The following is a 24432-nucleotide window of genomic DNA, read 5'->3' as shown; positions in this document are numbered from 1 at the left end:
GAAATTATTGTATTTTCCTGGAAAATGTCCTTATTTACAGTAACATCGGTTTTACTGCTATTTTTTGTTGAGCATTGATGCAAAAAAAGCATTGGTAAGTCTGGATGTGCCATTGTCTGATTTACTGCTTCCTACTTGTGCTGCTTGTAGATCGTGTAAGTGAAAAAAAAAAAAAAAAAACTCCACAAACATCCGTATGCGTGAAGGCTTCTGTTTCATGCAAACAGTAAACAAACCTGCTCTCTGCTCATTTGAGAGGCAGATATGTAAAGAGGGAAAAACACAGGTGTCTGTTGGGTTTTGACCGAGTTTGTTGTTTCTTGTCATGCAGCTCATTATCTGTGACACTGCATTATACATAACACAATCTGTTCTCTGTTTTTAATGAGCACGAATTTTTAAGCTGCTTTGGTTCATGTTGTATATTCATGTAGTTTCATATATTGGGTCAAGAAGGCGACCTCTGAATGCATGCTGGAGAATAAGATGCTGTTCTAATTAAAAAAAAAAAAAACATGAATTTAAGCATTAAGTGTGTAGAAGGGAAGTGTGCTTAAGAAGGGATTGTTGTCTGTACTCTGTGGCACCTACTTTTTTGTTGAAATGAGGGTCAGATTCACATTTTACTTGAAAAATGGATTAAAAAAAGGCAAATGAGATAAAGCTAACGGTGTGTGCAGACCTCTATGAAAACTAGGGCTGGGCAATTAACCAGAAATATATCGAAACAGACATTTGCTGTAAAAAATACAATAAAAGTGCTTTGTAGAGCTTGTTACACTTGCACTATATGCCATTCATGGGGGAGGCTCCTTCTGCAATATGTTGTTATCACTGGTATTGTGCATTTAAATTTAGGGGGAGCCCCAGAGCTGTGTTGCTGTAAGAAAAAATAATCCAAAACTAGACATAAATATGTAACATTTAATGATACCAAAATTAAGAGTAATATGCAACAAAATGGATTATATGCTTCCAATAGTAAAAATGGAAAAGGTGAGAAATGACTCAAAATTGTCCAAAAAGAGGCAAAGTAAGCTTTAACTGGCATACTTTTTCAGGCTTCTCTCTGCTCTTATCCTCCAGACCTCAACACACTGTCAGGATTCTGAGACCTCTGACCTGCTTTTATCTACAGTTGGTAATGTTAGACATCTAGAAATTGCAACTTCCCCTTCTGTTGACCTCAAAACAGTCTCTGCAGGCTGACTGTAGAATGTCTCACCTGCATTGATGCCCCCTCCACTCGGGCGACATAGGCGAATCGATCTAGGAATGTGACGGTGACAGGTACAGAGACAAAGAATCCGCTAACAAACGCTCGCAGGTAACGGCGTCCTGCTGTCGCCTGCTGAGCCATCAGGAAACTGGATGGGATAGATAAACAGAAAGCAGCATTCTCAGAGTAATGACAAAATAACACATTAGGAGCATTTTATTATACCTTACTAAGGGGTTGTTTCAGTATAAAGAGAATGACACACTACAAATTAAAATGGGACAAGCACATGTAAATAACAGCTGCATCAAAGCATAAGAGGTTAGAAATGGGTAAAGGCCGAGCAGTCACAAGCACCAAATATTCCTTGTATGTTTCTCTCAAAGCTCTGCTCATCAAATTGTACTCATTGGAGCCCTAGTAGGCTAGCATTTGTCAAATGTAGCATTAGTCCTCAGCAATACTTAAATCCAGCAAAATTACCTTATATATAAATGACAAATGCTGGTTTACGGTTCTACAGCACCTAAAAGTAACTTTTAAGGAAGAAGGTTCTCACTGTTTTGCAAAGTGCAGTGGAGTGCTATTTGAAGGACTCCAGGGTATCAGGAAGGAAGAACAGAAGAAAAACAGCTTTCTAAAAGTGAGGCCAAAGCATTCACTACATGCTGGTGACTGGCTGCAATACAAGTCACAAAGCCTGCCTCCTTCATGTTAGTGGATGGAACACAGGTCTATCTAAAACACCACTCCTCATTTTTTTAACAATGATTTGTTATTGTTAGCTAGTTTTTTTAGCTAGTTTGTGTTGAAATACTATTTTGTTTGTTTGTATTTAATTAGTTTTGTCAAATAACAATAATCCAATATGGTGTCTTTTTTCACCATGGCCAAATGGGATATTTTGGCAGAAACATGTTGTTGATCTGTTACACAGTCATTAGTGTGAATAGGATCTTACCTTTGTTAGTTAAAGTTTGCCTAATGCAACAGGAGAAAGTAAGACAAACCACAACCACAGAAGAAGTCCCAATGTAACATCTACACCATTATGCCTATGCTAGACATCATACTAACATGTCTATCAATAAGTGGATTCTTGGATAGTAATCGGCATCTGAGACTTTGGCACAAAGTGGCACAAAATTACATTTAACAATACAATATAGAAATACAATTTCTATTCAATAAATTCCAGTATTGGCTGTTGGAGCTTAATCACAAAACATGCAAGAATTCTAAAAAGAAAGTATTTCTTACGTCAATTTTAACAACATTTGATGAATGCACACTGTAAACACAGCATACTGAGCCCACTCTCCCAGGACAGAGTTTCTCTTCCACTTCCAGCCCAGACAGGCGTGAAATGACCGACCAGCCGGCTGCACCAGCAGCAGCAGCCATGCACCATTGCCTTTGGCTAACAGCTAACAGCCTCGTCTCCACGTCCACTGTCCTCACTCTGGAGATCTGCTACAGCTATTACCTCTGCATCACAAGACTTGAAATGAAACATAATCAAAAACTCACTATGCTGCCTCAACGCCGCCTTCTACATCTGCAGTCAGGAAGTGTCCCGCACTGCTGTAAAAACTGCCTCTCCTATAATCCAATACCCTTAAACCACATGGATGCCAATCATGTAACATGTACAAAAGGTTATTACAGCACATTGTAGGTTATAAAAACATACAAGATGAGAGATATTTCCATTGGGTTAATGTAATTAAGTAAGAAAATAAAGTAAGAAGTAGGCATAGAAGCTATTTACTGACAAGTACACTGTCAACACCGGATTTTCTAGGGGAAAAAAAATACGATTTCTTGGCCAGGTACAGAAGATGGAGGTGGAACTGCTATGCACTGCTCCCACGTAAACGTGTATCAAATACTGCAGACCGTGATATTTTAAGATGTTTTGCAGAGAAGACTGTGAAAACATAATTAACAGTCCAGATTCACAAGTGGTTGGACATTTGCCATCTCCGGCTGTTTAAAAATTCAATATGCAACAAAGAAGGGAAAGGAAAACCCCCTAGAGGATCACTTGTATTTCTCACTAGTAAATGCCACTTGATGAGCAACATCCTGATAATGAATCCACTTGGGACTGAACACTGTGTGGTCTACTAATGCAGGGCTGATGATGGACCATTGTCTGTCAGAATATTCACACAATATAAAATGTTGAGCACAGGAACATTTGGTCTATTTTCAAAATTGCATAAATGAGAATCTGTCTTGTAGCTGGCCCTAGCATTGGCACAAAAAACACTAAAAATGCCACAAAATTGAGAACATTTGCATGTTACAACAATAACCTAGACAATAGAGTAGGACCTCTAAACTCATGACATTTACGGCATAGCGCAAAACATGAATGACCTTCTACAGATGATACATGTTTGTGTGTGTAGGGTTCTGTCAGTTTAGTTGTGTTTTGCATTGGGGGTGTACACAAGTATGCACGTGTTGATACATGTTTGAGACAAATGGTGTCCATCTGTCTGAAACGAGATATATTTAAGCACTATTTCAGGCAAAGACATCACAGATAAACTTCTTAGCCAAAACTTGGCTGACTATCACTCCTCTACTATACAACCAATATTGCACATTGCAACAAAATGAAGACAGCATGTAACTTACACTTGAAGTATAATTTGACACAACTCTGGGTGGAACTGATCCTTGAGGTGCTTTATCCTTAACTTCATTAAAAAAATACTTGAAAGAGTGGCTGTAAGTCAGCTAAATGACCACCTGCATAGGAACAGTCTGCTTGATGCTTTCCAGTCTGGATTCAGAGCCCATCACAGCACAGAAACAGCACTGCTTAAAGTCATTAATGACCTCCTCATGGCATCGGTCCTCTCTGTACTCGTTCTACTGGATCTCAGTGTTGCCTTTGACACAGTAGATCACCGTATCCTGCTACACAGATTAGAACACGAGATTAGGATAACAGGAACAGCACTGCGCTGGTTTAACTCATATTTATCTGACAGATTTTACTTTGTTCATGTTAATGATGTTTCCTCCTCGCGTACAAGGATTAATCACAGTGTTCCACAGGGTTCCGTGCTCGGACCGATCTTGTTCACCCTCTACATGCTCCCTCTAGGAAACATCATCCAGAAGCACAGCATAAACATTCACTGTTATGCTGATGATACCCAGCTGTATTTATCCATGAAGCCTGAAGAAACTGAGCTGCTAGTCAGACTACAGGCATGTCTAAAGGACATAAAGGATTTGATGACCTCCAACTTTTTATTATTAAACTCGGACAAGACTGAGGTCATTGTTTTTGGACCTAAACCTCTCAGAACTAGATTATCAGATAATACTTTCTCTCTGGAGAAAGTATTATCTGGCCTCCAGTACGACTGGGAGGAACCTTGGAGTTATCTTTGACCAAGACATGTCATTTGTCTCTCATATTAAACAGGTCTCCAAGACCACTTTCTTTCACCTGCGTAATATTGCTAAGATCAGGAACATCCGCTCTCAGAGTGATGCTGAAAGGCTTATCCATGCTTTTGTCACTTCAAGACTGGACTACTGCAACTCTTTATTGTCTGGATGTCCACATTACTCCATTAACAGTCTGCAGCTAATCCAGAAGGCAGCAGCTAGAGTTCTGACAGGAAGCAGCCAAAGGGATCATATCTCTCCTGTTCTAGCGTAGTAGAAGTAGTATACACTTCAAGATCCTTCTTCTAACCTACAAGGACTTGCTCCATTATATCTGCAGGACCTGATAGTACCATATGTCCCTAACAGGACACTCAGATCTCTGAGTGCAGGTTCACTTGTAGTTCCTAGGATTCATAAAAGTAGAATGGAAGGACGAGCTTTTAGCTATTAGGCACCGCTACTATGGAACCAGTTACCAATCTGGGTCTGAGGGGCTGACACTGCCTCCACCTTTAAGACTAGAATTAAAACTTTTCTGTTTAGTAAGGCATATAGTTAGCCTTAAACATAGTGTGTAGGGCTGGTAGGTATAGTTATAGTTGCCTCAGCCACAGGTATAACAGGTGTCATAGGGCCGATAAAATCTTAACTTTTAGCACAGCTATGCTGCTCTAGGTCTACCCTGTCGGTGGGCACAAACATGATCCACTGAGCAGTTTCCCTCCCACCCTCTGACCTGTCCTCTACTCTCATTAGTCTAGCTCATACTAGTAATATCATCTCATAATCTGTGTTTACTATCTTCCTCATAGTTTTGTGCCTTGCTCTCGCTCGCTCTCTCTCTCTTTGCAGGTCTCAAGACCTGCATGCTGACCTGCAGTCCGGCCCCTGAACTCTCCTGTGCTCATTGACTTCACTAGCCCCTGCTACTCATCTTTGCTTTGATTACTATCACATTACTATTACTACTTATGGACTGACAATATATATAGATATCCATTATAATACAATCACTGTTTCATCTTGCTTGTCATGTTTGCTCTCTGTAATGTATCATGTTTGCTGCATGTTTGTTCCTCTCTCTCTCTCCTTCATCCTCTCTGTCCTCTCTCCCTCTTCTTCTCCTCCTCTACCTGGCCGACTGGCAGCAGGAAGGTTCTTCCTTAAGAGATGGGTCCTGCTTAAGGCTTCTTCCTCTTAAAGGGAGTTTTTCCTTGCCACAGTGCTCTTAAGGGGGTTCAGGCTCTGGGTCTCACAGTCTGGGTTTCTGTGAAGCGTTTTGAGACAATTTCTGATTGTAAAATGCACTATATAAATAAAACTTAATTGAATTGAATCCTGCATTTGCAATGACTGCAACTTTGCAACAATTATTTACTATTACCATACGACAAATGAACACTGAAAACACAACATGCTGGGCCCACTCTCCCAGCTCAGGGTTTCTCTTCCAAGAATGTAGTGCTGCTTAGATACTTTGCAGATATTCACACATAAACCAGTAAGGTGCAAACATACTGTGCACACACACAGAACCTTGTCAAACAAAGGAGAGCGTTGTCAGCCACAGTGAATATTACATCTTATTAACCACAGTGATCTGCCTCCAGTGGGCTTTGTAAGCCATCATTTGCTGAAAGTGAGGAAACCCCCAGCGCTGGTGGGGAAAAATCTATCCTACCATAACAATCCATCCTGACATGAACATATTGCCATTACACTTCCATACAGCCTGCCGCATAATTCTTCTCACAAAGAACAAGTGAATGATCAGAGGTAGCACCAACACGGAGCTGTTTTACAGTTGAGTGCTTTCTGCGCCAATACCTCAACAGAGCCACAGCAGTCACATTAAAACGACCTTGTTTCCTTTAGCTTCCTGTCGGCACATTTAAATAATGTGGCTGATGCAGCAGGTTCCACATCAAAGTCACAGTTAAATGAAAAATGAGTTTCTCATCTTGTTAGTTAAATGTCTAGATTTTGATTTAACAGGAAGGAACACCAGAACTACATTTTCTTTCTGAGTTTTTAATTTAAAAATATCCATATTATTAATATGCAGTGCTTCACAGATCCACTGCTGTCAGGTGAGAACAATATCAGCTTCTAAAGACAATGAGATGGCTGGCAGTAGGGTTGACATTTTTTAAGTCTCTAATCTGTCATTCCTTCAATATGTGATTGATCAAAAGGTAGGGATATATAATTAATAAATATGTGGTAATGCAGAAAAAATGTTCTTGTTCGCCTAATACAAAGACCCACTATAATCAAATAATTATGTTTTTACCAAGCGGCAACCTTCGGGGCTCAAAGTGGAAGCCCATGCGGAAGTGTCAAAACTTGTAATTCACGCTGCAACAGCTGGGGGTTGGCTCCAAAAGCGAGTAATTTCCCATAGACTCCCATGTTAAAATGGCCGATTTCACAGCAGAAAAGAACATGTTTACAGCCTGGTACAAAAAAATTGCTGTGATGATAGGTTCTCTTCTAGTGTCAATTGTACGGAGGGTGAATTTTTTTACAACTCACTCGTTTCAATTGTATTCGGACTTAAAATTACGCCTAATTATGGGCGTTGCCGCTTGAGTGACAGACAGTTGACGTATCACAGCGTGAGTTTACTGCTTCCACGATCGCCCGCCCCCCAAACCCCGCTCGTGCTCCCCCTCTTTGTCCATATTCGGAGTTTTAGTTGACGTGATGCTGCCAACATGGCGGCGGTCATCACGTCCCGGAACCTCCCACTGAGACTCAAAACGGCTCTTCAGAAACAAACGGGTGACGTCACGGAAGCTCTGTCCATAGTTTTTACTGTCAATGGTTTTTACACAAAAAAGAACATAGAATTGAAAGAAGAAATCTAGATGGTAAACATATATTACAAAATGAGATGTGATTTTTGTTTTGTTTTTTTTCTCTTTAGTTCTCTCTATACAGTGATCTGCAGGATCCACATTTTCTTGATCAGCTGTCTGCCTCAATGTGGCTTGTTTATACCATGATGACAACTGCACTCCAGCCCATTAAACTGAACATCATCAGGGGAACCGTCTACTCTGTAGAAAATGCATTCTTATTGTCGACATAAGTGACAAACAAGTTAATGCAGCACATTCCTCTGTCAGCATTAGTATTCAAGCCGGTGCCCAATATGCAAAAGAAGCTCTGTGACAAACCGAGGCAAGACAGGTTATCATAAACAAACACTTAATGGAGGTTTTGAGACTGCAGCAGTTACTGAAATAAAAGCTCTTGCCATTATATTTGGACTGTTAAAAAGCAAGTAAAAGAGCGGTGCTTCGTGTCAAGCTCAGATGAAAAGGCCTCTTAAAAGTCTCGAAGCAGCTTCTCTGATCTGTCAGCAGTTCAAAAAACCCAATTCTACTAACCATTTTCAATTTATTCAGATGAACTAGATTCAGGAGGTATAAATATCAAATTCAGTGAGCAGACAGCCCTGGGGCAAACTTCAGGTCAGCATATCAGCTGCTATCAAGCTGAGACATTGTGGTGTGCTTTTGCTCCACTTGCTAGAATTGAATTTCTGGGTCTCTGGGCTGGACTCCCTCTTAGTCAGTGACTAATTTTAGCGTACCAAAGCTTTTCCAGACCGATAAATCCACAGGGAAGGATAGAGCAAGGCAGCAGGGATGCCGATTACAGCCGGCCGCTGAAAGATTTCCCCCAAACCGCCAAAATGCTTTTGTACCAGGGTGTTGAGATGTTTATTTCTGCTGTTGACTTACTTTCGTAGCCAGCACCTAAAAGGTTGAACTACATTTTTTTACTACACTTCTCAGCCTCAGAGGCTGCTGCTTATTTTAATGTCTAAAACGAGAATGCTCCTGTTAGCCGTAATGCCAGCCTTTGTAGAGAACACAGAGTAAATGAGTGTAAATTCATTTCAACACTCTCAAAAGACTGGATGTGCAGACTGTCCTATTTTAACAGCTGATGACAAACTAACAGCTGTGCGCCAGTAGAACAGAATCTTTACTATCATTGCACATGGTACAATAATATTTAGAAGTGAAATCTTAACCCTTGCTATAGTTGTGTACATGGGCTAAAAAAATAGTAATAAAATAAAAAATAGCTTTAAAACCATACGCCCAACACACATTCTGGCATCATAAAGGTGTATTTCAGCATTGAATATATAATCTTCAGTCAGTTAGTGCTACATTTGTAAGACATGTATTATTTGCCTGAAGGCAGTAGCTCTAGCAATCTGTGACCTGGGTGTGAGGAGTCCTTTGGGATGCCACATGCCTTTATGAGGCAGCAGAAGCTATGCAGACATTCCATAACAACCCACCTTTAATATTTCCCTATAACAAAAACACTTTCTTCACTTTACATCATTAACACTTTGTGTTTTCATTTCATGTCTTAAGTGCTAATCCATTCAAAATAGCATCAATGAACTCCTGTACCGTTCCTTAGAGCAGCAGGGTTGCAGGAGTATGTTGCTACCTCCTCCAGGTTGGCAAGCTTAAACCCAACAACAGACCCCACCTTTTTGATGAGTTTGTCCAGTCTGTTGGCGTCCTTTGCATTAATGCCTGATCCCCAGCACACCACAGCAAAGAAGATGGTGCTTGCCATGACAGACTGGTAGAACATGGGGAGCATCCTGCTGCATACATTGAAGGACCTGAGTCTCCTCAGGAAGTACAGTCTACTCATGCCCTTCTTGTACACAGCCTCAGTGTTCATGGACCACTCCAGTTTATTGTCCAGTTGGACAACCAAGAACTTATAAAATGAGACAGTTTCAACATCTTTCCCACTAACGCAGACTGATTTGGGGCTTCTCTCCGACAACGAAGGACGGTGGTCTTAACAGCAGATGATCGCGAGTATAAACAATGCCAGGGGTCTTCTCGGCATGGCTGCTGGGGGCCATGAGTAACCCAAGCACCGCAAAAAGGACATACACAAGCAAACTAGACACTAAAAACTACAAAAGTACAGCAAAATGCTGGGAGGTGACTAGCTGCCGCCTGCGACAGCGCCATCTATATGGCCATTAGAGACTTAGTAAACAGTGATCAAAAGTATGTTACCACTGAAAAAGATGGCACTCAGAGTACGCAGATGGTAAAAGCCATCTGTCAAAGAATAATGGTCAAAATGTGTAGAGAACAAGACATGCTGGGTCTGAAAGTCAGTATGCAGATGGACTAACAGACTGCCCCCATTCAGCCTGACTTGTCCCATCGCTCCTTGATCCAGATCCTCTGCACCATAGGACTGCCTGCTCTTTACTCTGTACACCCATGAGTGTACACCATCTAGGGTTGGGCGGCAACTATATTAAGCGAACCGAAAACTTTTAACCATACCTGCAGAAAACCTTTCCATACTCTTGTATGTACGCTTGTCAATTGGCTCGACGCGGTCACGTGACTATGTTGTAATTGGCCCAGCGCAGCCACATGACATACACTACTATACTCGCGAGAGTACTTAATATCGCGAGAGCGATTTTGCATGAGAAATACAGTGGAGGAGAGAGATTACTGATTTTTTTTTTTACCCAGGTTACAGGCGCGCTTTGGGGCCCTATAAACGAGCGGTGGCCCTAAGCCACCGCATAGTTCGCTTATGCCGTGGGCCGGGCTTGTTGGGCGGTATTAAGGTATACCGGCGGGGCACACGGGTAGCGACAGAATCATTTTTAATACCGTCAATTAAAAAATGCAATCCACTTATATAAGGATAAAATATTAAACATATTTTATTTGATGCCTTGTGTGGTTGAATCTTCAGTTTTACTTCAGTAGTATAATAAGGGCCTGAGCACTGAATTGTGCGACAGCCCTATTGAAACCCTTAGGATTATTATTAGGGCCCGAGCACTGAATGATGCAAAAGCCCTATTGAAACCCTTAGGATTATTATTAGGCCCCGAGCACCGAATGGTGCAAGAGCCCTATTGAAACCTTAGGAATTATTATTAGGGCCTGAGCACCGAATGGTGCAAGAGCCCTATTGAAATGCAAGCGTTTATTATACCGCCCACGGTATCGCGATTTTGACCCCCTGAACGTGCTCAAAAACTCACCAAATTTGGCAGAAAATTGTCCCCCGACAAAAAACGCAACTTGACACTGTCGCCATTGGTGGGCGTGGCTGCATGGCTCTGCAGCGCCCCCTAACGTGTGAAAATATTCACCGCAAGCGCTACAGACTTCAGACTCGGTACACTGATGTATCGCCTTGTGACAAGAAAAAAAGCCTCTTGGACGAAAATTCCACGATGTACTGGAAGTCCGCCATTTTGAAAAAACCACACCTTGTTCCAATTTGCACACCAGTTTTGCGAACTCCTCCTAGTAGAATTGCTTGATACGGCTGAAAATTGGTGTGCTTGCCCTTAAGGGGTCAGGGACCAAAAGTTATCAAAAACGCAGCACTTTGTCATACGGTCTGGCTGTGGCGCCACCACGAAGTTGACCCTTCGCCAACGCACAGGAAATGGATGTGTTTGTGGCTGTATCTCCCACATACTTCATCCAATGTGGATGAAAAAAATCAGGCATGCTGAGCCTGTCATTCTGAACAGATTGATATGTTAATGACCAGAAACTCTCATAGCGCCACCTACTGGCGGTATGGATTGTGTTCAGGCTGATTATCCATGTTCCACACCTTGTATTTGAACGAACTCCTCCTAGGGAAATACTCTAACGAACCTGAGATTTTGTCACCTGGTTCTGAAGACATGGCTGAGCAAAAGTTATCAAAAACGCAGCTCGATGTTACACCGTGTGGGCGGGGCATCGCCACAAAGGTGACCTTCGCCACCATAGAGACGGCTTCTATGTTTCTTGTTCATCCTACCTGCCTCTTACTCGATCATGACATCAGCCCCTGTACACCTTTTCATATCACCTCATCGTCATATGTGGGCGTGGCCACATGGCTCAGCAGCGCCCCCTGGAATGAGTTCTGCTTCCCCGTTTGACCTACACACACGAAAATTGGTACGCATGTCTCACGTCTAGACAAGAAAAAAAGTCTCTTGGAGGTATCCTCTAAAACACACAGGAATCCGCCATTTTGAAAAAACTACGCCATTTTGCATTTTTCACTCCCTCCACTTTTACGAACTCCTCCTAGAGGATTTCTCCAATCCACCTGAAACTTGGTCTGCTTACTCTTAAGACATTAGGGACCAAAAGTTATCAAAAACCCAGCACTTCCTCACACGGCCTGGCCGTGGCACCGCCACAAAGATGACCCTTCGCCAACGCACAGGAAATACATGTCTTTTTGACTGTATCTCCCACATACTTCATCCTATGTGGATGAAACTTTACAGTCATGCTGATTGCACAGATTGACATGCTGCTATGCTACAGTCACTGCGCCACCTACTGGCCGGAGGACCTGTCTTTCGTACATGTGTGTTTTGCTGTACTCTTCTGCCCTGCAGAACACAGCTCGTGCCGGTACAGCTGGAAGATGGAAGGGGGAGGGGAGGCGGCGGCTGCTGGTCCCGCGGACCGCAAGGGCTGCGAGGGCCCATCATCGCTGCTTGCAGCTTTAATTTTTAGGGCCCGAGCACCAAATGGTGCAAGAGCCCTATTGAAACCCTTAGGATTATTATTTTTTTAGGGCCCAAGCACCGAATGGTGCAAGAGCCCTATTGAAACCCTTAGGATTATTATTAGGGCCCGAGGACCGAATGGTGCAAGAGCCCTATTGAAACCCTTAGGATTATTATTTTTAGGGCCCGAGCACCGAATGGTGCAAAAGCCCTATTGAAACCCTTAGGATTATTATTTTTTTTTTCCCCCCTGAGATCGCATTTTTGGGGGCGTTAACATGCCCCAAAACTCACCAAACTTGGTAGAAAAATTCATTCGCCCGAAAAATTTTGAAATTTGCTGACTTTTGAAACGCACATGGGAAAATGGCTCTATAGCGCCCCCTAATGCATAGCCCCTCTGGCCGGTTTGACACAGGATTATGAAAATTGGACCCCCCCCCCCCCCTCCAAACCCAACAGGAAGTCCGCCATTTTGACGTTTGCTGCCATTTTTGGCGATTTGTAACCCTGCTACAAAACTTTTCACGCTTCGCATACTTTATCCAATTCAGCTGAAATTCACTGTGTCCACTCAGGACACCATAGGGAATAGACGCATTCCAAAACTTTTACAAAAGTCTGACGCTGTGGCCGGCGCGTGGCCTCAAAGTTTGACCATTTCAGAGGAAACAGGAAGTCACTATAACTTCTGTGTTTACGGTCCGATCTGTACCTAAACACATCTATACAACAATATTGAGGATTTTATAGAGTGCCACCTACTGGCTACACAAAATGTTGTGTTTTCATAGGTTTTTCTGCATGCCCCTGTGGCCTGTTTTGGGGAGGCTCATGAAAATTGGCACACATGTGTATCACCCCAAGATGCACAAAAAAGTCTCTTGGACCCCCCCTCCAAACCCAACAGGAAGTCCGCCATTTTGAAATTTCTGTTAATTTTTGGCGATTTGTGACCCTCCTACAAAACTTTTCACGCCTCGCATACTTCATCGGATTGAGCTGAAATTCGCCGTGTCCACTCAGGACACCATAGGGAATAGACGCATTCCAAAACTCTTACAAAAGTCTTACGGTGTGGTGGGGGCGTGGCCTCAAAGTTGACCATTCGCCATTACAAATGAACTCACTGTATTTTTCACCCTAACGCGTAGCCCCGCTGGCCAGTTTGACACAGGATCATGAAAATTAGCACACATGTGTATCACCCCAAGACGCACAAAAAAGTCTCTTGGACCCCCCCTCCAAACCCAACAGGAAGTCCGCCATTTTGACTTTTGTGGCCATTTTTGGCGATGTGTGACCCTGCTGCCAAACTTTTCACGCCTCGCATACTTCATCGTGTTCAAGTGTTGCGTTTATATTTTTGTTGAGTGTAGTTCATAGTTCAAGTTCATACAGCACTCTTCAGTTCCCTGTTTGCTTTCTCTCTGTATTTTCTGGCTGTTGCTCCTCACTTATCTATCTGCCAATGTGAATAAAAATCATTAAAATTATATACACCTTTATTTAATAGTTGTGATTGAGATACATGTTTTGTTTTCTTCAACACATTTCTAATGTAGCTACAGTATCTATTCTCTCACCTCTCTTCCTCTCCGTCTCCTCTCTTTCTAAAGCTGAGCTCCAGCTGACAAACTTCTCATTCTGTCTGTCACAGTTTTAGCTGTATGCAGATATCATACTGGCAGACAATGCTCCATTATAGCAGGATAATAACAATACTTTTTAAATGGGCGTTCATCATGTAACTATAGACTATTACTCCTTAAAACCAGCTGACTGCTGTCAGTCAGAGTGAATCAGCCTTCATGGATGAACCACACAGGTCAGATAACACTGTCCGTCAGACCTGTTGTTCAGTCTGTTATAATGCTACGAGCACGTCATGCCCCCTCCCTGAACATTACCGACTCGTTATCATCACTCATTCAGGTCAACAGCAAATTAGCAAAACCCGCATAGTACACTGTAAAAAAAAAATCTGTGTATTTTACAGTAAAATACCGGCAGCTGTGGTTGCCAGAATTTTACAGTGAAAAATAAGATGTGGACGTATAACAGATTACAGTATGACTTTTTGATAACCGTACATTTTACAGTAAAAGAATGTTGTGTATTTACAGTAAATTACAGTGAATTATAAAGATGTACTGTAAACCTGTTTACGGCAGTTTACCTTAAAGTTACCAACCATCATGTAAATCTGGTTACAGTTATTTTCACTAAAAATAATGGAAATTTGCATTAAAAAATACACACTCCTGTAGACCTAATTACAACATATCTCAGTAATAAAGCAGGACACCTGTAAATTATATTACAGAACTTTATTTAAAAAGTTCAGCTTTACAGTAAATTACCGGCAGCTGTGGTTGCCAGGATTTTACCGTAACAAATACATTGTGATGTATATGGAATTATGTTAATTTTACAGCATAAGTTATGCTCACATAGCAGTGCCACAAAAATCTTGTAAAAAAAAAAAAAAAAAAAAAAAAAAAAAAAAAGGCACAACCCTCTCTGCACAAAAAAGAGAAAAACAATGCTTTAATAATAGTACATTCATAGCGACACAGCCTTCTAGTTCAACTGAGCTCCATGAACTACAAAGAAACCACAGCACTCACCAGCAATCTGAAATATAGGTTAGTTGGACAATTTTATGATAAAATAAAGTATGGAGGTAGAAATGTACCCATGTCTACACTAAGGTAATACCAGTGTTCCATATATGAAATGTAAAGGTGAAAAACGTGTAATACCGGCATATACCAAAGCAAGAAATGTTTTACAACTGACAAAAATAGCAGACCTTGAAGCATTGATCTTTTGAATTGTCTTGTCTCATATATGTTGGTGGGCTTGTAATCAGCCTTTTCACCTGAAACAGATCAAGGTTTGAGACATTTTATCCACCTAGTAGTGCTCACCTGTATTTGCAATTGACAGACTGTTGTCTGAACCATTGTGTCTTGACGTGACTGGTGGTGTCACCGAGAGGCTGCTGTTACACTTTAGAAGAAGTTTGACGAGGTGTTGGATCATTTCAGCTTGAAAATCCGAGCTCTTGGCCAGGTGGTGCTGTCAGCTCCTACAGAGAGCAAAAACAGATTAAGATTGGTGTCTTTTCATAGATTGACACAACCTTTATTTCAACTGAATTTAAATTAGTTTAATAGTAGGGCATCTTTGGCCATCAGAACTGTCTACATAGAAGCAGAGCACAAGGAAGCACTTAAAGGCAAACTGGCAGGAAACAATGATAAATGGAGCCAATGTTCTTTTCCTAGGTCATATTTGGGCAAAATATTCGGCAAACATAGTATAACAAGAAACATGTTCCTTTACCATAATAAAACATTTTAAATATTTACTATTTAATTATTTTAGTATTTTAAGTAATGTATGGTAAAAAGAAAACCCACAGAAGATCAGAAGATTTCAAAGCAAAGCCTCCTTCCAATAATGAAAACCTAAAAATAAAGACCGGAGATCTAGGCCCTGTGATGGACTGGCATCCTGTTCATTGATAGACTCCAGGAGATCTTCATCTGTGGTTGTATTTGCCCATGAACACTCAGTATAACCAGACGATTTACATGTTTTAAGACAGAGTTCAATAAGGGAGGACTTACTTTTGAACAGGATTGTGTTGTTATTGTAGCTTCTCCTTGATTTCCTTGCAGCTTGTGCCCTTTGATGAACATGAATCCCCCCTCCATCTCTACCAATGCTGTCATAAGATACAGAAAAACACACACAAATAATTTATACCAAAACAATGTAAAACACAGCTTGATACATTTAAATGAATTTGAATCTCACCTCATTCCTTGGTGTCACGTGGGGCATGCAAGTGGTTTTTAACTGTAATACCTGAAACGTAAGAGAGAAGACTCCTAAATATTAGCAATACCACGAGTCAATCTGAAAATAAAACCTTAGTTAGTAGTATCTGAAGCTACTAAGGTTTAGTTAAGCTAGCTTCAGACAGTCACAGACAGTCGCATCTTGTTTTACTTACTCTCCACTTTTGTGCCCTTCTCTGGATTTATCAGGAAGAAGCACTTGTGTGGAAACAAGAATTCTTGTTCAACAATTGCAAATTGATTTGTTGTAAAGGAGAAGAAAGTGTTTGTTTCCCTCTGAAGGAACTCCAATGTGGAGGCCAGGGCCACAGGATGGTGGATCCTAAAGCCGACTCAATAGCAACTGGGGCACGTACAGCATTTCAGCTAACTAAGCTAAAAACAAAATGCCTCACATGTCAGTCAGTCAGTTCTTCTAACTTTGGCTTCCTAACCGTGAGCAAGTCTTATTTTAGGAACAGAGAGGAGCTTCCTTTGTAACCATTACTCTCAAACACAGCGTATATTCAAGTATACTTACAGACAGCGGCATTAACGTTGGCTTCAGTACCGCAAACGTTGTCAGGAGTCAAAGCGCTAAGGCCTTAAAATCAGAGCTCAGACTCTGGCGCGCAGCAGTGGCGCTAAGTTTCAAATTCAAAAAGTTCCGTGACGTCTCCACCTGCCTCTGTTCCTCCACAGGCTCCGAACCGTTTTCTCCGTGCATTTGATTTCTTCTTCGTCTTCTGCGGAAACGTACTGTAGTAACGTATAAGCGCCCCGTGGTGTGGAGTTTGAGTTGCAGTATTTGATCTGGGATTAGAGCTTCAGTATATTTAAATAAGCATATTAAACAATTAATAAATGGCAATATATATTGGAAGTATATAATAAATAAATAATATAGTCAAATATTTTAAGTAAAAAAATAAACATTTGTGTTTAAGATGATAACTTTACTAAGCAATCATCTAGTTTATTAGTGTCAATGTAAAAACAAGCGGGGTCAAGCTAGCTAGTCAGGCAAGTTATTTTATTTTATATTGTGCATTGTTGGAATGTGCTAAATAAATATTTTCAATTGCTCTTTCTTTGAAACATTTATAGTAAGTTGTGCATTTGCAATGCCTTGATTTTAGTGAGGTTAGTACACAGTCATAGCCATAAATGCAATGGTACTAATAATTGGCTTAATACTTTTGTTTCGGTTTTCGGCCTTGGATTCCTCATCTTCGGTTTCGGCCAAGAATTTTCATTTCGGTGCATCCCTAGTTTTTAAAAATTATTTAAGAACAGAAGAGCTATGGCAATTTAAATATGCTAATTATCACATTTCCTACATGTAAAGAATTCTAATGTACAGAATTCTACATGTCCCAAAATTCTAATCATACAGCTAAAGGTAAGGGAATCAGAAAAGTTGGGACAAATGGCTCAACAGATGTCACGTGACACCGGTAACTGTCCCAATCTTTGGACATTGTATGAGGTACTTATATGAAAAAATGCATAAAGAATTACTTGCATTTCCTGAAGAAAATGCAAGTTTGGTTGCCACAGCAAGTTTGTTTTTACCAAAAAACAAACTCTGCTGTCACCATGGTAACAGCAGAAATGGTTTCTCTATCTTGTAATTTGTAGGAGGAGTAGCATTTTGCAGAAGACATGGAAAATGTTTAATATCTTTAATATTATAATATATTTGCAATTATTATTGATGGTTTCCCCAAATGTCCTGAATGAGCTGAATCTTTTTGGATGCATGGCAACATCATGTAACATCAAGTAGCATCAGTCTGTCACCATGGTAACAGAAGGAGACCTCAAAAGTCCCCGGCCATTTGAATTGCAATTATTATTGACATGTCCTGAATGAGCTGAATCTTTTGATGTTTGAATGGTTTGAATCGGCCCATGCATTCTGAAGATATGCTGAGCCAAAAACGTACAGAAAAATAATAATAATAATAATAATAATAATAATAATAATAATAATAATAATAAAGAAAAGAAGAACAAGAGTTTGGTTGCTGGGCAACCAAACTAATTATTAATTTGCTGGACAACCTCTTTAACTTCACTGGGTATTCATTCATCTTCAGTACACCATGCTCACTCAGCCAAAACTAAGGTGATTACTGGACAGTAGGGCTGAATGATCTATCGTTTTAGACCGAAAATTGCGATCTCAGACAACGCGATTTTGAGATCGTCAAAGCCACGTTTTTTTGCACTGCTCCTAACTGAATTAGGTTTTGTTTTGTCAAATGCTATGGCTGAAAATGAAAAGAAAACGGAGGAACTGGTCCCTAAAAGGAACTCCACCTTTATGTTCGGTACTGTTTTTGCTGGCAGCAGCGGCGCGTCTTCTAAGCCTGTGTCTGTGTGTGTGTGTGCGACGTGTGTCGCAGTGGAAGGGCCGCGTGTATACGAATGTATTATAATGCTACGAGCACGTACGCGCCACCTCTCTGAACAGCTCGTTATATTCAGGTTCACTGCTGTTGTGCCGTCAGCAGCTCTTCTACACCTGTGTGTGTGTGTGTTAGGGGTGGAACGGTTCACTAAATCCACGGTTCGGTTCGTATCACGGTTCTGATATCACGGTTTTTGGTTCGGTTTGGTTTACAATGTTGAGGTTTTTTCTACTTTTAACAGTCTGTAAATACCAGATAAGCATAAATTATATCCTAATTATCAGTTCAGGTTCAGTATCAGGTTAAGTCAGTTTCATTTCTTTTCAATTTCTATATAGCACCAGATCATAACAGAAGCCATTTAAGAAAACCTTTCCCTTACAACTGGTCTACACCTTGTTCTTTTATTAAACAAACTAAACAGCTCATGTTATTTATCTTATTTGCACGGGAGCATGTCATTTCTGTCTGCATGGTGCGTTTACAATTCACCGCTGCTGTCTGCGCTCAGAGGCCCGATGTGTGTACACACACATGCGCAGACACACAAACACAGATACGTGTGCGCAGATACTCCCACTGTCGGACAGAGAACGACATGCTAGTTGGATAGACTGAACTGTATGACTAGGATAAGCTATGCAATGCTAACGGTACTGATGTCCGTGGTTTTATTTTTATTTTTGCCATTGAAATATGCTATTTACATCCCGCTCTGTAAGCATTGACGGGGCCTTCGGTAGCTTTGCGCACAATTGGACGCAGAGTGCTGTGGGTCTCTCTGCTCTGCCTGCAGCTGAACCTGCTGCGTGAAGCTACAGAGAGAGTGACCGGCTGTGAGTGTTTTGAGGCGGGGGAGGAGCTCACGGTCGCTGCTTGTCGAGGACAGTAGCCTGACTGCAGAATGATACGTGCTTTCACGTCAGTCTCCAAAAGTCACCAGAGAGAGTCACTAGTTGCTTTTGATTAAAAAAAGTTTGGAAAACCATGAAATGTAGTGAGAGAGACGCCAAGTTGCCAACACTCGTCTCCATGCTGTGGTAAAAATGTCTCCCTGTATTACTTGATGCGCATGTCCAGAACCGAACAGAACACGCGCTCCGAACCGAAACACGTGTACTGAACGGTTGAGATTTTTCCCACTACTCCCACTACTACACACACACACACCCCTAGTGTGTGTGTGTGTGTAGTGGGAGGGCCGCGTGTGTACATCAGATGCAGACAGAGGCAACAGCTAATGACGTCACCAAAACAATAACGCAGTCATTTAATGAAGAGGCTCCATGAGGACTCTAGTAAACGGTGGACAGAGGTGACAGCAGCAGCTCCGTTTGTCCTTAGATATGATTCCCATGAAAGTTTGATCATTTGTTCTAAATCACATTGAACTTCAGGAGTTACTTAAGTCTCAATACTGTATTTATTGTTTAACCTTTGGAGGCACACTTCAGTCTGTTTAAATGACTGTTGAATAATACTTTACAGAATTACATCAGTCTTCTTTTTAACCTATTTGAATTTTGTTCTGTAAATTATTTAAATTTTCATGTTTATTGAAAATGAATACTGAGTGCACATTATCAGAGTTTTTGTTTGCCTTTAACATCTACTGACAGTTTTTGAGAGGTGACAGAGTAGGCTACCTGACGTCATTTACACACTAACATGCAAATTAGTGTCAATGTAAAAACAAATCGTGATAAAATCAAGATCGTGATTTTATCATTAAAGAATCGTGATATAAACTTTTTGCCATATCGCCCACCCCTATTTTTAACCTATTTGAAATAAAACTTTTATTTTGTTCTGTAATTGTTATTTAACCCTCATGGACTGTTTTTGTCCTCTGAGAGAAATTTTTCTGTTTATTTTGGCCATAACTTTGTCAATATGTGAACAAATTGAATCATTTTTGCTCAACAAGCTTAATTTTACATAAATTTTGTTAATATGATTTTAAAATTTTTCATAGGTCAACAGTACACTGTGAGAAAACGTCCTGCTTTGGCTCACCTAGGAGGGCTAATGAGCACTTTGGGTCACCCTTTACCTCAGGCAGCCACTGGGACACAAACAAGCCGAAAACCACTTGACAGCAATAAAATAACAAAGCTGAGATACCTGACCTTAAACAACAAATAAATACCTGATAACCATGACACAGCAAAAATCACAAATGAAAAAAAAAAATGTAAAAAGAGCATTACAAAACACGTTTTTTTTCTCGTCAGATTTTGCAACATATTCCAGCATATGTTAATACAAACTAACACCAATGAAAAAAAGATTTAAACTGGATGCAGATCTTTGCCCACCAATCAGAACACCACAATTGCTTCTAAGCCCGAAGCACTATAGCTGAACTACATTTTCTGGAAAACCAGCCCACAATACATTGTGTACGATCATTGTCTGCAAGGTTACCAATCAATAGCTCAAACAATTTCTTCCTCACTCCTTCATTATTTAAGTCATTACCCATTCATTCACTTTTTCCCTATCATTAACCTAAACTGTCTGTACAATGTAAAATCAATTTCTTTTGTTTATTTATTGTGCGTTATGCTGACATGTATGTATTGATGTTGATGAGATGATGAGTCAGGAGGTAATCTCATGATTCATCATCTCACCAACATCAATACATACTGTACAATTCAAAATTACTATGGAGGCCTTAAATTCATTTGACACATGAGATGCAAAACGAAAAGTGAGCCAATCACTTGGATTGCAAGTAAAAAAAAGTCCAACTTTACACCAGAAAGAAAGCAAAGACAGCCTTAAATGACAGGTGTAACTCGCCCATGCTGTCATCCTCTTTCTCCTCTCTTGCTGCTTAGGTAGCACTGAAAATATTCTTCCATAATCATCCAGACTCTGGGAGCAAAACTTTGGCATCACCCATAAAGGATTAAAATTCTAATCTTTCCAAGCAGTCAATACCAACTAGTGACTGTGTAAAGTATAATAATCTGCACATCAAGATTTAGAACTTCATAGTGTGGCTTTTAGCATGACTGTTAATAGCTTACAATCGAGTCTTCATTTATACACAAATCACTTGCCAGATTAGGCACCTGTCTCACCACAGCGTTTAGCATCTGCATCTTGCACATTTCCCTCACCATCGTGTTGACAAAATCTTTTCACTGATAGACACAGACAGCTCACAATGTGAATCAATACCACGCCACAGTGCTTCAAATATCATTCAGCAACAATCTGCTATTCCTGGTAGGGGAAGACAGCAGCTCTGCTGATTACATCTGTAATATCTGACATTTAGTCAAGCCTCATGCTCCATCCACATGACAGCATTCCATTAAGCTGGGAGTTATATTGCAGCTCTCTGTGCTTTATGAAAGGAAATCAATTACAAATCAAACTGTTATTACTGTAGCATAAAACATAACAGGGTTGTCCCTCGAACAAAAGCAAAACTGAAAGCTGTGCAGATAAATTTCAAGGATGAATTGGCACGTCGTAAAATGACCTAATCCACGGTCCAAAACTCAAATATATTTATTTTGCTTTATAAAAAAAGCAAATAAGTGCACCAATAAGAGGGAAAAAATAAAGTTAAGGAGATGAAAAGGTGTAACGTTATAACTACGCAGGTATGTTGCTGAATCTAAACAACTGATAAGCAAACAACACAACAAAACAACACCAGTAGGCAGTTGATTTGACAAAATGACAGAAACATTACATCATAAATGGCCAAATTCGAAATTAAGGCTTGGCAATATGAACATAAATGTTGTCACAATAATATGCATATATCATGCCAAATTCTGCCACTCTGCTCACATGCTCTGCTACTAAACTCCTTGCATCTTTTTTTCCACAAATGGTAATAAGCGACAATTACATTTCAAAAGTCATTTTAAATGAAGATAGGACCCAATTAAGATACCTCAAATGTTTCCGGTGACTGATTCCATTTTTCATTATTAGTTCAATGTACATCGTTTTAATTTGCATTTTATTTCAGCAATAAAATTGCCCTTTATTGTAATAGGTGAGTAGGATGAGACAGAGCCTTTCACAATATGCATGCAGTTGGCTATTATTTTTCATGGATCACATGGTTCCCACTCTCTCAAGTAATCATTTTCAAGGATGTGTGTGTGATACATTTAAAAGCCTGCAGATTTGTGGGAATTCTATGAGTTTTATGGAACCACAGTTTCTTTGTAATAAAGAGAGTTTCTCTCTCTAATACTATACTACTTTTAATTAGCTGTAACTGCTGTATTTAAAAATAAAATTATTCCTAAAAAGTAAAAAAAAAAACTAAAGGCAACAAACCTTACTTCACTGTAAAGGACGTGGTGTGCCACAAACACCCACACAGCACATGAAGTACTTGTTTATATGACAATTGTTTTGTATTTTAATGACTATTTAATCAAGTGTTAACTATTTATAACCAAAGCTGCGTGAGAAACTGTAGGAGAACTTCACTAATTTCTGACAGACTGGAGGAGACAAAGTCATTCAAGACCTTCATCGGTACTTTCACATCTCAGCGACAACAAACATCACGCATATTACGTATTGTTGTCAGTGACAGAAAAACACTCAGTCCGTCTCCCATCACATAAACCACTGCTGAGGCTAACTGTTTGCTAACAGTTAGCCTCAGCAGTGGCTAACTGTTTGCTAACAGTTAGCCTCAACTGCTAGCCGGCAGCCTAACTTTTCAAACAGTGCCACGGTCAGAGAAAGATGTAGGCAACTGCGTGTCAGTAAGGCAAACAGAGAAGAAGCTGAGAGAGTCCCAACAATCGATTTAAAACACAACTTCTTCTATGAACTGACACGAAAGCTACAACAGCTAACACACCTACCATCAACGTGGGTACTGCTCCACTTCCGTCCTTCCATATACGTCGTCGGCCCCGGGTCCTAACGCCTGCCCAAATAAATACCAACCCATAGTGACAGGTAAATGTATGGAAGCCCATTCGCACCAATTTTATAATATTGAAAGCACGAATAATTAAATAAAGATAATTTACTAAAAACGTTTTAAAAAGTTTTTTTAAATTTGAAGTTTTTTTCACACCTGCAAGTCAGTTTTGTAGCATAATTCACTTTTTGCAGAGCAATCAAACTTTAGTTGTTTACAATTGCAATGCAAACAATGGCTTTATTTCAACAATGGTCTGCATCCACAGACATTGCAGCAAGTACTGACAGATGGCTTGGATGTCACCAGCCCTATTCTTCAGGAAACAGTTGTAGACGTTTGAGGACACTACAGATTGATATCGTCTAGATATCTTCTAATTTCACACAACTGCCTTTCATTATGCCATTTAAACAGGCGCTCAAGGACACAAAGCTCTAATTGGACACACACAGGACAGGCTGCTGCGGGAAATGAATGTGTGAGCGTTAGTGTTACTCACTATCAAACAGCAAGGAAACTTTGGATCCAGGCTGTAACTGAGGGACATAAACACCATTAGCTTACATTCACTGCAGAGAAAATGACTGTAATTCTGAGAGGAGTTGTTAACCTTGCCATTTAGCATTCTCGGTGTCAACTTCAGGCCCTGTTTACACTAACATCTGGCTTGTGTCTGCAGTGGTAAATGGTAAATTTGGCATTAATTTTCTTTTGTTTTATAATTTGAGCATAATTTGTGGGACACATTATTTGAGAACTGTGTAAACACATTATAAATAATAATAAAAATAAATAAATAAATAACATTGCTTCTGCTGGAAGCTGGTGGAGTACTGAATGGTGTAAAACCATGGTTAGGATCAAATACAGTTAACAAAAAAAACTTCCCGTCTGAGACAAGAAGACCATTTGGTTAATAGTTTATTTTAATCACATTTGTGTCTTTTTCAATGTGGTTTCACGAACATGGAATGAAGCAAAAAATAAATGAACAATGACAAAAACACAGAAAACTCATATTAATACAGTCCATCTTT

At 40.3% G+C, this 24432-nt stretch overlaps 1 protein-coding gene across 3 annotated transcripts in view; it reads right to left on the bottom strand.

The window, feature by feature from the left end:
- The window catches only part of immp2l (inner mitochondrial membrane peptidase subunit 2), a 158073-nt gene extending 134694 nt beyond the window's left edge, over nucleotides 1-23379 (bottom strand). For 2 of the 3 annotated variants that reach the window (XM_028430704.1, XM_028430707.1), the window contains exons 1-5: nucleotides 23331-23372; nucleotides 16032-16082; nucleotides 15842-15939; nucleotides 15137-15297; nucleotides 1226-1367 (exon numbers count right to left, since the gene is read on the bottom strand). In XM_028430704.1, coding sequence (XP_028286505.1) covers nucleotides 1226-1360 — 135 coding nt within the window. In that variant the 5' untranslated portion in view covers nucleotides 1361-1367; nucleotides 15137-15297; nucleotides 15842-15939; nucleotides 16032-16082; nucleotides 23331-23372. Of the gene's footprint in view, nucleotides 1-1225; nucleotides 1368-15136; nucleotides 15298-15841; nucleotides 15940-16031; nucleotides 16083-23330 lie in introns of all 3 variants that reach the window. The other variant, XM_028430706.1, reaches the window with a different exon arrangement.
- Between the last annotated feature and the right edge of the window lie 1053 nt (nucleotides 23380-24432).

The sequence above is a fragment of the Parambassis ranga genome, chromosome 19, assembly GCF_900634625.1.
Source record: "Parambassis ranga chromosome 19, fParRan2.1, whole genome shotgun sequence".
In the NCBI taxonomy this organism is placed as follows: Eukaryota; Metazoa; Chordata; class Actinopteri; family Ambassidae; genus Parambassis; species Parambassis ranga.
The sequence above is the reverse complement of the archived record's forward strand: the minus strand, read 5'-3'. Positions and strand labels throughout refer to the sequence as shown.